The 14365-nt window shown below is 38.3% G+C and overlaps 1 protein-coding gene across 8 annotated transcripts in view; it reads left to right on the top strand.

Annotated features, from left to right (window-relative positions):
• The first annotated feature begins 59 nt into the window (after positions 1-59).
• Positions 60-14365, top strand: part of LOC113117135 (latent-transforming growth factor beta-binding protein 1-like) — a 75072-nt gene continuing 60766 nt past the window's right edge. For 6 of the 8 annotated variants that reach the window (XM_026285566.1, XM_026285570.1, XM_026285571.1 and 3 more), the window contains exons 1-3: positions 62-731; positions 1936-2006; positions 13081-13423. In XM_026285566.1, the coding sequence (XP_026141351.1) occupies positions 403-731; positions 1936-2006; positions 13081-13423 (743 nt within the window). In that variant the 5' untranslated portion in view covers positions 62-402. Of the gene's footprint in view, positions 732-1935; positions 2007-13080; positions 13424-14365 lie in introns of all 8 variants that reach the window. The other 2 variants (XM_026285572.1, XM_026285568.1) reach the window with 2 other exon arrangements.

The following is a 14365-nucleotide window of genomic DNA, read 5'->3' as shown; positions in this document are numbered from 1 at the left end:
CATCCCTGACGTCATGTCTGCAGGAGATTGGCTATATGGAGCTCGAGCACAAACTCCTGCCCTTGCACACACACGCGCTCAAACTTTTCTAAGAGTTTTCCAACTTCTGCTCGAGCTCAAATCGCCAGCACGCGAGCTCTCTCGCCGCCTTGACTCCCGTTTTCCGTTTCGTGCTTTGAAACTTTCTTTCACTCCAAGCATTTGAACCCTCTTTTAAGTTATGTTTGCCTCTAAGTGTTTTCTTATTGTAAATAGATGACAGCGCGCGAGGGTTTACAACTGCTTCACACGCGACAGAGTGGAGCTTCACTTCTATAGTAATTTTGTCTCTTTTCTATCTATAGTGTGTGTGTATATACTACAGATTAGTTCTTTCAAACTTTCCCAACACTTTCACTTCCAATGGACATGGCTGTGCTCATGTGGGACATCGTTGTTTCTCTAACGTTATTGATTTCTCCGGCTTCGCTCTCGCCGGATAAGAGCGGCTTCAGGAAACTGTACGTGCTTCAGCCGGGACCGAGCGGGACGGACGGGGTTCACGTGAGCTCTATTTCGTCGCTCGCGGGAGCGTCGGGACAGCCGCACTCCTACAATGTGGAGCTCAAAGCCAGCCTCGGCGGCCAGGTCCGGACCCGCAGAATGGGCCACCAGTCGAACCCGAGCATTCCGATCCGCCAGGACGCGCAGCCTGGCCGACACACATCCAGCCATCATATGAAAATGTCAGGGTAAGAGCAGAGCCAAGTGTATTCATGTCTACATAACATTACATTTCAACCAATAACGTGTAGAGTTTTTTAGTAGAATTATTATTTGTAGGCTATGTACCATACAATGCCTATTAGACAAAGTAATATCTAAATTAGCCATAAGGCAGCTACAACAGTAAAATATAATAATAATAATAATAATCATTATTATTATATTCATTATGAATATTGTGGTATTGTAGTGTATTTAAAATAATTGATGTTTTTATGCAAAGTTGTTTTGCAGTGTAAATGGCCATAAAGTTCATTATCCAAATCCAAACTAAACACAAATTAATTAGAAATAAAGTTACATTACCCAAGTAACTTTATAAAAAGTAACTTTAGAAGTGAATACCGATATTGAATGATTTTTTTTTAGAGACCCACCAATGGTGCTGATAACGAATAATCAGTAAGTCAAACCGATTATTGAGCTGTAATTCACAGTTCGATAAAGATGAATATAAAAATTAGCCGTAAGAAGAAAAAATTGTGTAACCTTTCCCAAAAGTAAAAGTTTAGTATGATTTTAAATACTTCCATTGTAATGTATTACTTGTATTATGCAAGTTGCTAAGGAAAATTGTGTCAGTTTATTACTGTTAAGCAGAAGTAATCTAGAATGTGAGTGTTGTAGTTCCATTAGTTTCAAACTTGCATTTGATTGCCAATGATGTTAGCAGCCAGATGTCACTAAGGAGTGATACATTTGATAAGGCAACCAGTCTACAGTGATCATATCGTTCTAAAAAGCAAAGTAGCATCTGTTGTTTCAAGAAACCATGCAAACCAGACTAAATGTAGGCTACCGGCTCCCCTACCAATGAACCCGATGCCCCTTAAAAAGTTTCACCAGGCCATTCACAAAGATTTTTCCACATTCCCTACAATCGCGAAGAGTACTGAGTGTTTCCCAGCCCTGTATTTCTTCATATTTCCTGTGCTTTGGATCAGTTGCTCTTGCTTTGCTCTAAAGTACAGTATGAATAAGAGGACTGATTATACTGGAGCCTCATTCAGCTTTGGCCCCTGGGCTCCCATGTCACTTCAGCGACAGCAGACATGTATCAGAAACTTCTCTGGGTGGGCGAGGAGATTGACTGGTGGGGGGTGGGGGTTACAGTAAGGTTAGTAGGTCCATTCAGTTTGTGTGTGAGTGTGACTCTTGATGTCATTACAGAGTGAACGTCTGTGGGGGGCAGTGCTGTGTTGGTTGGAGCAAGACCCCGGGATCTCAGCGCTGCACTAAACGTGAGTTATGACTATTCTTTTGAATCATGAATCATGACACCAAACTTGAGCTTCAATCTAAAATCTTGCTTGAACAAGGGAAGTCCTATAATCATCCAGAAAGTCTAGATCTGAATGGTTTCTTTGCTTTAGTGTAACAGTTTTGCTAAAGACTGAGGATGTCACATGAAATCAGTTCTCCAAAGTATGTCAACAAAATTAGCTAATCAGTCTTTAAAACCCATTGGTTTGGAAAAGAGGATTGAGTTTAATTAGAGTATAGGCTGCTAACACAAAAGCTGCAGTACAATCAAATTTAATGATCATCTAGGAGTTAAAAATCCTGCCCAGCAATATTACTGATCACAGACCAAGGGTTTGGATTTACACTTATGCCCCTTTGGCTTCAAATCCTCACTGTATGCTTTAAAGCAAGACCAATATCCATGTTTTGCTCTATAGTCCCATTGGTATAAAATGGTGTCTAGAAGCTCCCTCTGGACAAAAATGTGTGCTAAATATAAGTGAGAGGAATTGTCAATATTTAGTCTCTTTGACTTTTTAATTCTTTTTTAAAATGCACAAATAGATCAGAGGGTTCAACATGTTTAACAGAATTTTTTCATTTTGAGTGAACTTACCTTTAATGCCACGAGCAGTTGCTGTGGTTAAAACATGACATATGCTGAGACATTTTATGGTGTCCTTCATAAACAACCAGACAGACAGCTGCAGTGCCCACCTGTGATCAGAGTCAAAATGGTCTCAGTGAGATCTGAAGGAGAGGGATGGGGGTGGTTGAAAGGAGGGTGTGTTTTGTTATCATAGGTGTCGATTTCGAGTGGGTGGCAGCGTATGGTTCATGATAGCATATATTATCAAACACTCAGGATATCACAACATGCTCAAGTTACAAGCAAATCTAATTGCACACAAAACCCAGAGGACCAACATGGGGTTTATAAAGAGAGGAAATGCAAGACATGACAGAAATGTTTCAGTTAATGCAATGGACAGAAAGTACACAGGAAAAAAATATATAATTTTAGAAACCAAAGAGAGAAGGACACAGTGATGAGGGGGTAAAAGGTGAGGAATTTTGAGGCTACAGAGAGTATGATAACCCAGTGGAAGAGCTGGATCAGTTTCTCCTCATCCTGTGTGTTTCTGCCAGTAAGTTATATAAGAACCCGCCACTGTATGTGTGGAAGTACGTGGAGGCCACGGGGGAAAAGCTGGAGTTGCAACTCCACCCGCTGTCTGAGTCTTACCTCCAGCACACATTCCTCTTACCCACCTTTTACACATATCCTAGACAATCAATATTGTGTCTACATCCCCTGTCTCCAGTGACATTCCTTCTTCCTTCCCCTTGTTTTTCAGGAATGACAAATTGACTTTTTTGTTTGTAGGGTCTATGGGGCCTCCAAGATTGTGTCTTGGATGTCTGCTGCATTTTGACAAAGTGTTTTGTCTTGGAGCCTTGTGTTGAACATCAGGTGTACATTTTACTAGTGTACAGTGATTACGCAGGCAATTTCATCCAAGTGATCTTTCTCATACATTAAAGTCAGTCTTGGCTCTGGATGTCTGTATTTGATAGATATGTGTTTGTTTCTCAGGGGCTGGTGTGCAAACTACTAGGCCTAAGCCATAGAGAATCTAAGTTTTTGCAGTGCTTCTTGCATAGCTAAGACTTGTACTGCAAAGAAAGCTTGTTCAATTTTCTATTCTAATTTTTCAAATAACTGAGATACTTTTAAACCTAAATATACAGAGACAACTGTATTTAAACCATTCAGTGAGGTTAAAGGGTTAGTTCACCCAAAAATTAAAATGAATCTTTGTTTTACTCGCCCTCAAGCCATCCTAGGTGTATATGACTTTCTTCTTTCAGACAAATCCATTCAGAGTTCACCTTTATTTAAAATTGTCATGGCTCTTCCAAGCGTTATTATTGCAATGGGTAGGTGTTTCTTTTTCACAGTCCAAAACACGTCAAATAAAGCATGCGCATCCATAATAAAATGTGCCTCACATGGCTCCGGGGCGTGAATAAAGGCCTCATGTAACGATTTAATGTGTTTTTGTAAGAAAAGTGTAGTGTAGTGCAGCTGCTTTATTCATGGGTTTTCTATGGTAAAGGCTGCATTTTCTGCGGTTTAGTGACATCTGCTGTCAGAGAGTGAATGTGCTTTCATTCAGCGCATCTCTCACTGTTCTCCCCCATGTGCTTCTCATGCGTGTTTGTTTAAATCAGAGTACACACAAGTCTTTCAAGCAGCATACAGCTGTGTTGTGCATATTGACCAGTTGATGGGAAAAGTATTCTTAAAATGCATTCCAAATTCTGAATAATTTTGTAATATATAATTATTCACAGCATCTAGAAGTGCTCACAATAGCGTGCATATTAATCACCCTGATATATCGCATCACCAAATAACGGCACGTCAAATGTTCACACTATTTAAAGTGTTTTGGACTGTTTAACAGAAACACCTGTCCACTGCAATGATAGACCCTAGAAGTGCCAGGACAGTTTTTTTTTTTTATATATATAACTCCAATGTTTCTGAAAGAAGAAAGTCATATACTTAACACCTTGGGATAACTTGAAAATGAGTAAATAACAGGCTATTTTTTTTTGGGGGTGAACTAACCCTTAAAGTCCTTTAAAAAAAGTGTAAACATTTAGACACAATAAAAAAAAAAAAAAACTGACTGTATTTGTATGAGCGTGTAACAGGTTCTCTCATTAAACCAATGGCATGAGTTTGGGAGTGTGACTATGGCCCCGTCCACACGAAGACGCGTTTCTGTGAAACCGCTATTTTTTGAAACCGGGTCCCAGAGTGGATAAATTTGAAAACGCCGTCTTTGCGTTTTCATCATCTGGACGGCTAATCCGTATATTTTCTGAAATGATGACGTCATCAGCCCACATCTCCCCCCTAGTCAGACACCTCTACGTCATGTAACAGCAACAAAAACATGAACAAACACTGAACGATTGTCTTTTTATTAACTAACTTGAGCACAGATTAATAAATGTATTGTTCCATGTTCGTTTGTGTACCACGCACAAGGTTTATGAGCATAGTCCAAGTCTTCTTCTCTGTTTTTAGTGTATCTCTGTGGCAGAATTACAGCGCCACATACTGGTCTGGCATGTATACTACATCATTTTGCGGTTTTGTGTGGACGCGGATATTTCTTGAGATGAGGAAAAAAAAGATCGGATTGGAGTAAGCTCCATCTCCGTGTGGACGGGGCCTATTTGTCAGATTACTCAAACAAACCGGCTGATATTTTGAAAGTGCTGCTCAATCACAGTGATACAGTCTAAAACCTTTCAAATAACAAAATTGCTAGCTACTTAGTATTTCAAATTTTCCAGCAAACAAAAATGCAAACCAAACATTTCTGTACAAAACACAGAATGCATTTACTGATGAGATGCGCATGAAAATCCAATTTGATTTTTTGCACAGCCCTACCATCTAGTTAACAAAGCTAAACAGCGTTGCCCTTTGTGTAATAAGTTACATAAACTGTTAAACACACCAACTTAAATAATAAAATACACACCGGTTGTGGTCCATAAACAACGCCTTCTCCAGACAAAGAGGGAACTGCCCCATCTTTCAAGAATAATCTTTGTGCGAATCAGGCATTAAACTGATTGAGATTGAGGAGGCTGTCCTCAGCAAAATGTGCTGCACATAGTTTTACATGTGGATTATAATTTTCGGGAACCGAGTTAAACATAAATTGTAACCACTGATCTCTAAGTACCGCATCTTTGGGAAGCCCAAACAAAGATGATTGCACTCCGAGATGAAAATATCAGCGTTTCAACGACATGGCGACACACACACTCTTCAAACGCAACTCTTCTTCCTTCTCTGTGCGAGTGCATTAAGATTACGCCCCCTTTTGTTGTGTATTCCTGTGGGCAGAGGTTAGTCAAAAAATGGTTTTAGTGATGTCATTACTGCAGGAAGTAGAGAGTTGTAGTCCAAACTGGTTGTTCGTTGTAGGCGAATTCTGTTAAATAAAATATTTTGCATGGCATTGAACTTTGAGCTTTAGAATTTTACAGATATTATTTATACTCTAACAACAACCGTACACACTAACAAAAGTTTAAAACATGCGATCACGAAAAACGGGACCTTTTAATAGTGAGAATTGGACCTTAATGTGTGACCAATAAATAATTTATTAAAATGTCTATCTGTATATATAATAGGAGAAGAAAAAAAAAACCCTGTTTACAGAAAGAGGCCCTGTTTCCCTGTTTACACGGGCAGAGGAATCACTTTGCAGGCCATCTGGAGCAAACCCAGAGCACATTCCTGCTTCAGCCATCCCTTTTATTTTCAATGGAAGCATCTATAGTTTGATGTCAGCCACACAGTGAGTGGCCTGAGAGCTCTTAAATTTGAGCTTAAATGTAACAGAAGATTTTTAATTGAAGACCTTGGAGGAATATTGAGTGTGGAAAAGGGAAACAACTTTTAATGCCTTGTATTATGTCTCTACTCTATTAACATTTTCCTGCTGACTCACGAAATCTTGGGTTTATATTGTTTTTATTTTGTTATACAGCACCACTATGGTGTCATTAAGCCATTTGTTTTTATGTTTTGCCAGCCTCTGTGTGCTTTTGTGAAAGGTTATTCTCATAAACGTACAGAATCCAGTTTTTCTGCCAGATCACTGGCGTAAACCCATAAATGTGTCTTATGATGGGGTCACCACTGTGTACACATGCTTTCAAGTAAATTAAGAATGAAATATGACCTTTTTCGTTCATCTGAGAGCAGCATTAGATGTTGTAATTTATGGTGACTGGGACATATAGTGACAAGAGATTAATCATGGGTCAACCATTTTTCATTGCTTGTATATTTTTCGATATAGGGGAAAAATGAGAAAGTCCAGATTGTAGTCAGTACCTCCCCTGTCTCTATATATCTTCCTTTCCATTTGTGTTTTAGAATGACTATGTCTCCACTCACCACCTCTCTTGTCTCAGAAGATAGACCTGATTGTAAATTTTCCTGCTAAATGTGTAATGGGGTTCGATTTTTCAGCTTTTAACACTTCCCTCACTCAGAAAGTGCAGACAAAGATAATTGTCTAAATAGAAATGCCTTTTGTTTGTTTTTGTTTTTTGTTCATAGATGAAGTGTTTTCAAAGTTCCTGACATTGAGTCCTATTATTGTACAGTGCAGGGAGATGGTGGGATATCATATTAGCCTTTCTATTTTACCACCAGGATATTGCACTCCAGTTCTTTATTTCTAACAGAACAGGAAGAGTGTTAATCCTGATTCATTTTTGGCCCATCATGTCCTTTAAATAAATGACAATGTAGACCAGGGGCTGGTCGCACCAGCTCCAGCACCAACTTACTTGCACTACTAAATGTTTGAGCATTGCGCCATTAAGCTTAGTTGAAAACATAACCCTACATATTACCTAAATATTTACTGAAGCCTTCAACTAGGAGAAATAGTTGGAATAACCTGGAAGACCGATTGGTTTGCATCAATGAGCTCATGTTTGAAAATGACAGATAAATGATGTTGACACTTACACTTGTTTATATTTTTAGAGAGAGAACTTTGTTAATAATTTAGTTCTTAGCAACTCTCTGACATGAAGCCGATCTTAACAGTTAACTTTTAAGGGTGCCTGTCATTTGGTCATGCCAGCGTTTATTAAAAGAAAAGAAAAATCAAAATTCCTGGATTGCTTTATTAGTATTTATTTATTACACTTATTTACTGCTTTTTTTTTTTATACCATTCCAGGACCATTATAATATATATATTTAATTGAATTCATAAATATATTTAAATAATATAATTGATTAATTATTGTATGATTTTGTGTCTTTTCAATAGGGAATTTTGATTTAATTAAAAAAATTAATTGCTGTTCAACACTATTTCTTTTAACAAATTTGAAGGTGACTTATTGGACCAGTAATTGTAAACGTCCATATTCTGTTCCTGTTCAACTACACATCACTTCACAGAGAGCTTATGAGCTCCTGGCTAAATTTTGCCTTAACAACAATGGCTTGTTACTGGAATATTTTGGTTAGGATGTAGTTTTAAAATATGGCTTCACTTATTTAACAGACTTCTGAGAAATAGAATGGATGGTGATTGTGAAAAAAAAAACAGCAGACATGTTTAAAAGTTGTTTGAACAGAGGTTATGTAGTGAGGCTAGGTTCAGTCTGAATGACTGCCGCCTTGTTGTCCTCTCTTCCCTGAGGAGTTTTTGTGCTTGCATTCGCCATGTGATATGCATTCTGAAGCTTCTCAGACTTTCCCAGAGTTCTTTTATTGGATTGAAATCATCAGGAAACATTTAGAGCATTTTTGTTTTTCTCAGACAGTCGTGGGTTGATGGGTGATTTAATTTGTCTGCACAATGGAAGACTGTGTAGCACCGAAGAGCTCGCAGATGGTAAAAACTCTAATAAAGATTTAGGACCAGAGAGCAACTTTTGCATTGATGAAAGCTTCGATTTAATGCCACTACATAATCTACATCTTATTTACAGTTTGTTTTACAAGATTTACAACTTGTAAAATGCAATGAATGCTCATGTCTTCCATCTGAGCCTGGATTTCTCATATTGCTCATCTGAAGTGTTTGAGTGTTTTTCCTGAGCTCAGGCATGTGTGCACATCTCCCCGCTGAAAGACTGCTCAGTCTATTTTGTCCCTCAACTGAACACAGCCCAAGCGTTCAAGTCCCTGGCCAGATAAAACACAACATGAAAATATTTCACCTGGGCTCCACAGCACGGCAGAGAGACGGATACGTTTTTCCTGGCTGTCCATGCTGAAAAAGTGTCCTAGATCTGTAGGAACAGGTGACTAGGTTGAGGAACCTGCTGGGATGAGCCTGAACTAAAGAGAAGAGTTCAATTCTCTTGGTTCCCCTGAATTCACTAGTTGCACCGCTTTTGCATATTAATGTAGTGCAGTCACCCATGTCTTTATTAACCACCTGCAATCCAGCACCAACAATCAATTTTAGATTAGGCTTATTGTATCATAGTTTGTCAAAAAAAGTAGATAAGACCCAATTATTAAGCGCTTATAGTTTTCAGATTGACAGGGTTGGGTAAGGTTTAGTTAGAATGTTCATTCATCAAAGTTTTCCAGTGTGCAGGTCCTAGCTGGGATTTCTAAATTGCCTGAAATGTCAGAGTTTTGGCTTTGTTTTCCTATTGCTCTCAACTGGCCTCATACGTTATATATACCATATTTGTATCGCTTTGACCTTTCTCTGGAGATCCGGCCTTCTTGAACACCAACACCAACATTGGTAGATTGTGTCGAATGCCTACACACTATAGGTCAGTCATTGCCTTCAGCATGTATGAAAACAATAGGAAAACAAATCCAAAACCTGGATGTTTTAGACAATTAGACAAATCCTGGCCAGGACATTTCTGGGAATAAGAGGACATATGGTCATTTTAAGGTCACGTTTAGAGTAATCGTGTACTTGCATTCATTTTTAATGACTCATGGCTCTTGGCCCAGTGTCAATTATTCCATTTGCACATGCTCATGTCTTTGTAATTGTTTAGTCCCTATAATGCTCATTTATTTATTTCACAGTTTAAATACCAGTCTTATAACAGCCTAAGCCACATTAAGAGTTTGAAAAGTTCATGACAAAGTGATATAGAACTTTAATCCGGTAAAAAAAAAAAAAAACTACATACCTAATAGTCATGCAACTTAACATCTTGGTATGTCATTCAAACCATTCAAATCTAGCATTCAAAAAAGCAGTATAATTAAAAGTAGTACAGGTTTGAAATGACATGAAGGGAGTAAATGATGACAGAAATATATATATTTTCTTTGGGGGGGGTGAACTTTCCCTTTAAGGTTAACATAAATGTTTATTTTTCCAGTTTAATTAAAGCATGGCTTGTTTGAGAGGAGTTTGCTGTGTCAGTATTTCCACAACAACTTGTGAAATGCCTCTCCTGTCTGCTCACACTGCAGGCTTCCAGTCCTCAGCCAGTAGCTTAGCATGCTAACCCACATGTTACTTTCTTGTCCAAGCAAATCCAAGTTGTACCTTTCAGATTCAACACGTCTGAAGACATTAAAGCTGTGGGAGAGCTCTGCAGCATACAGATCCTCTTGAATAAGCTCTTAGATGTGTTACACGTATAAAGCTCAGCGGAGAAATGGCCCAACCACAGCCGCCTTTAATTGGCTCTGTGTCTACTGTGAAATACTAGCAGACTGAAATGGGCTTATCGACCACTCTGTCTGCCGCATTCAGCTGTGCGTGAGCTCTTACACCGCTGAGGGTACAGTGCAACACATTTAACACCGATTTCAATATTGACTTGAGGGTTAAAACTAATAAGAAGTTGGACGTGTTGGAATTACCCAGCACTACTCCCCAAAGCCCGGTCATCTGAGTCAGCAACATCGCCCTCTCTTTATCAGTCTTTCTTTCCTTCCTGCTCTGTCTTTGTGAGGCCTAACTTTATCTCTCGCTTTCTTTTTTTGGTGCTGTGAAGTTTAGTCAGCAGGAAGGTTTGTTTGAAGAAGCACTGAGCAGAGCGTTAAACAGTAGCCCACAGAATTAGTCATGAGGAGGGTTGGTTTGACGATCTTACTAATGTTTAATGGTGGCAGGATGTCAGCACAATCTAATGCTTGTGATATACTGACTTACAGATTCACACTGTACAATAGGGCTGCACGATTTTGGGGAAAAAATGACTTTGGGATATTTTATTTTCCTGTGATATATATTGCGATATGAAATCTAATCTAAATTTTTCTTACAAACAAAAATGGGGTGAGCACATTTACATTCTCATTTTAAATGATTTAAACATCGACACCATCGTGTCAATTGATTAATATGTGGGAGGGAGAGAGAGCAAGACAGCGCTCGTGTTGTTTGATGACGGTGAGCATGTGGCCGGGGCTCGCTCGCTCTCTCGCTCTCTCTCCCTCTGTCACTCTCTCTCTCTCCCTCTGTCACTCTCTCTCTCTCTCTCTCGCGTGCTCGCTCTCTTTCTTGCGCTCTCCACGAATCACATTTGTCAAGGGTCGGGGAGCAGCTGGCCTGTACAGTTAATAAATTAACGGATCGACTATGACAGCCTACATAGCACATCCTGCGATGTGACTATCGTGGGTTCGTACATCGCGATATCAATGCTTAAATAACACATCATGCAACTCTACTGTACAAGGACGTTACAATATTATTTTGTTTAGTTAGTGTTATCAGTGTTCAGAACAGTGGTGCTGCTTAGTATTTAGGCTATATCTCCTTTAACTCATATACAGTAGAAGTTTTTCTGTATGTAAATGTGGCATGAGTGAATGAATGATACTCTGTGTACATTTGTGCTCACATGTGTTCATTTTGTGTGTGTATGTGGAAGAGGAGGTGTACACGAGTATGATGTGCACAAGAACAGTGTTCGTGTGTGTACTGCGTTTCTAAGGGCCTTCTCACTTTGTAACCCTGAGCCCCAGAGGACCAATGAGGTACATTGGAAAAGGAGGGAAACCTAGTGAGGGTGGAAAAGAAAACAGAAATCCCCTGCTAAGGGTCATGTCAACTGAAATGAAAAGCTCCAAACAAGGAGTGGTTTATATGATGTCATATTTGATGTAATTGCTCTCACCAATGTCACAAGGCATGTGCATAATAATTTATGGTCAATAAATGCTAATTTTAATCCTGCTTATGTTTTCCGGCAATTCTGTGTGTGCTTGGGTATAGTTTGTGTTCAAAAGTAAGCTAACTTGAATAAAACCTCCCTCAGGAAAAATAATTTATAAATTAAGCACATTATTTTTATTATTAAAATGAAGTTATATTTTGTTATATAGTTTATAACTAAATTAAATTAAATGTATATAAATATTGATTTAAATCTATATAATGTTAATTTCTATACAAGTAAAAAGTGTGTGATTTTGAATATATCATAACATTCACTGTACTCTAAAGTCTGGACCACAAGGTATATATGAGGATGATAAGATGCTTTTCTGAAATAGTTTGTGTAAAGCAGCTGCTGTTCAGTGTGATGTCATAGAAACGGTCAGTGAGATCATCTTTCCTAATATCTGCCTTGAGCAGGGGGCACTGATCCATTTCCTATTTAGGAATCACCACAGCATTCAATTGCTTAATATGACTAACTATAAATTAGAATTTGCTGATGAGCAGCAAACTGCCCGGTTTGTGTGTGTGAGAGCAAGATTGTAGATTGGGTTACAGAGGCCGCTAGGCTCTTTGTAGTTGAATGACAGCTTTGTTCCTGCTCCTCAATGATGTAATTCTGACCAAAAGTCAACACCCAGTTATCCACTCATTTTCACTCTCTGTTCGTCTGCTTCTCTCTTGCATTCTCTTTGCTCTTTCTCTCATGATCTGTGCAGATAACAGTTCTGACCTTCATATTTATGCTTTGTTCCACATCATATACAAAGTATACTTAACTTTGACCGTATGGACTTTCTACTGTATTAACTATGCTGAGAATATTGTAAATATCTGCCTTTTAAAAGTTTATTCAATGTAAAGCTCGACATGTTGTTGTTTTTACTACAACTATAATAATTTTCAGCAAATAAAATAACATCTACAATAAACTGAAAATAAGAATGTTTCAGTTCAACTCCTACATCAATTCATGTAAAATTGTACAAAATGGAAGTGTGTACAGAAATGCATGTTTGCATTGTCTTCCATTCCACACTTCCCCCATTTATTGTTTTGCTTGGTTTGGTTTTTTGTTTAATTTTTGCTTTGCTTTTAATAATACATAAAAGTATTATGTTTTACTCGACAGCATGCCAACCCAGAATATTCATTTAAACCACTTGTATTTACATAACTAGACCAGCCTAGAAAACTCTTTTCTTCTCTATTAACTAAATTTCTGATAGCACTTTATAAATAATTAAATGTTATCATATTTTGTTATAAGTTCTATTATACTAATTGTATTATATGTCATTTTTTAATTGTATTACATTTCTTCTCTTTGTTACAGCTAACTGTATGCCCCCATGCAAAAATGGAGGGATGTGTTTGCGGCCCCAAATTTGTGTGTGCAATCCAGGTTCTAAAGGCAAGTCCTGTGAGCAGACCACTCTGCCTCCATCCTCTCATCCAACTGGACCATTAAACGGACACACCAATGGTGGACTTCCAAATGGAGGTCATACGAATGGATATCCCAACGTTCATAATGTAATTCCCCAGCGTCCCATTCCTCAGCAGATCTTCCCACAAGGCCAAGGTAAAGTGCCTTTACCGTTGCCCGGCACCAACATGGGACATCTGACTCTGTCCATGAAGCCATCACCTAACGGACCCATTCCTTATCAACCACAGTGAGTATGATGTCTGGAGACAGTCCTTTATAGCTTCATAATACTGTGTCATGATTCAAGATTTGAGTACATTTTCAATCATAATGCTTGTTTGACATTGTACTTTTTTATTATTTGGTCTTTTAGGTCAGCAAACACATTTCAAACATTTTACATCATGCCTAATTGATTATATCCGTGACCAGATTTGTGACTTTCAGCATGAAGCCTGATTCACGCCATTAATTATTTCATCTAAGAGCAGCAAAAAAACCCAATCATAGTTGAGTAATCAAATAATATGCACTTCCAGCTGAAAGCACAGTGGTGTAATGGCATTGTAGGATGCTTTTTTTTTTTTTTTTTTTAAAGCTTACCAGATGGCAGAATTTATTGGTGAAACTGATATTTGAGAACCAATTATATAACCTAGAAAGTTTGAATATTGGTAGAAAATAATGTATAATCAGACTATTTTCTTAAAGAATATATGTTCTAGTTTAGCACATACTGTAGCAAAGACCTGTAGTAGTTGTCTAAATGTTTTTTTGGACTTTTGTGATTCTTTAAGCTCCATAGTTCACCAAACTTGTCATTTTATTATTTTGGAATGAACTCCATAGCTCGGTATCAATGCCAGACATCAGACCCACAGATGTTAACTGTCTCTGCCCCTGTCATGCCCTCCTACTTCACTCTCAGCATGGGTTTGTTTTACAGAAATGCCTACTGTTTTTAGCTGGACTTACTGAAATCTTTTTGCATGACTTACACTTGGGCTTTCACCAGTTTGTGACTCCTGAACTCCTGATGTCAGCCTAGTTTTCATTTTCAGTTTTCATTTTCGTTTGCGTTTTTATGAGAATCCTTTAACGTGACCCTGCAGGCTCTTAAGTGACCTGTTTTTTTTTATGTTTTTTTTTGAGAGGGTTCTGTGGGGTATGGCTTGGGTTTGTTTTGACT

This window comes from Carassius auratus, chromosome 17 (assembly GCF_003368295.1).
Source record: "Carassius auratus strain Wakin chromosome 17, ASM336829v1, whole genome shotgun sequence".
NCBI classification, from domain to species: domain Eukaryota; kingdom Metazoa; phylum Chordata; class Actinopteri; order Cypriniformes; family Cyprinidae; genus Carassius; species Carassius auratus.
The sequence above is the reverse complement of the archived record's forward strand: the minus strand, read 5'-3'. Positions and strand labels throughout refer to the sequence as shown.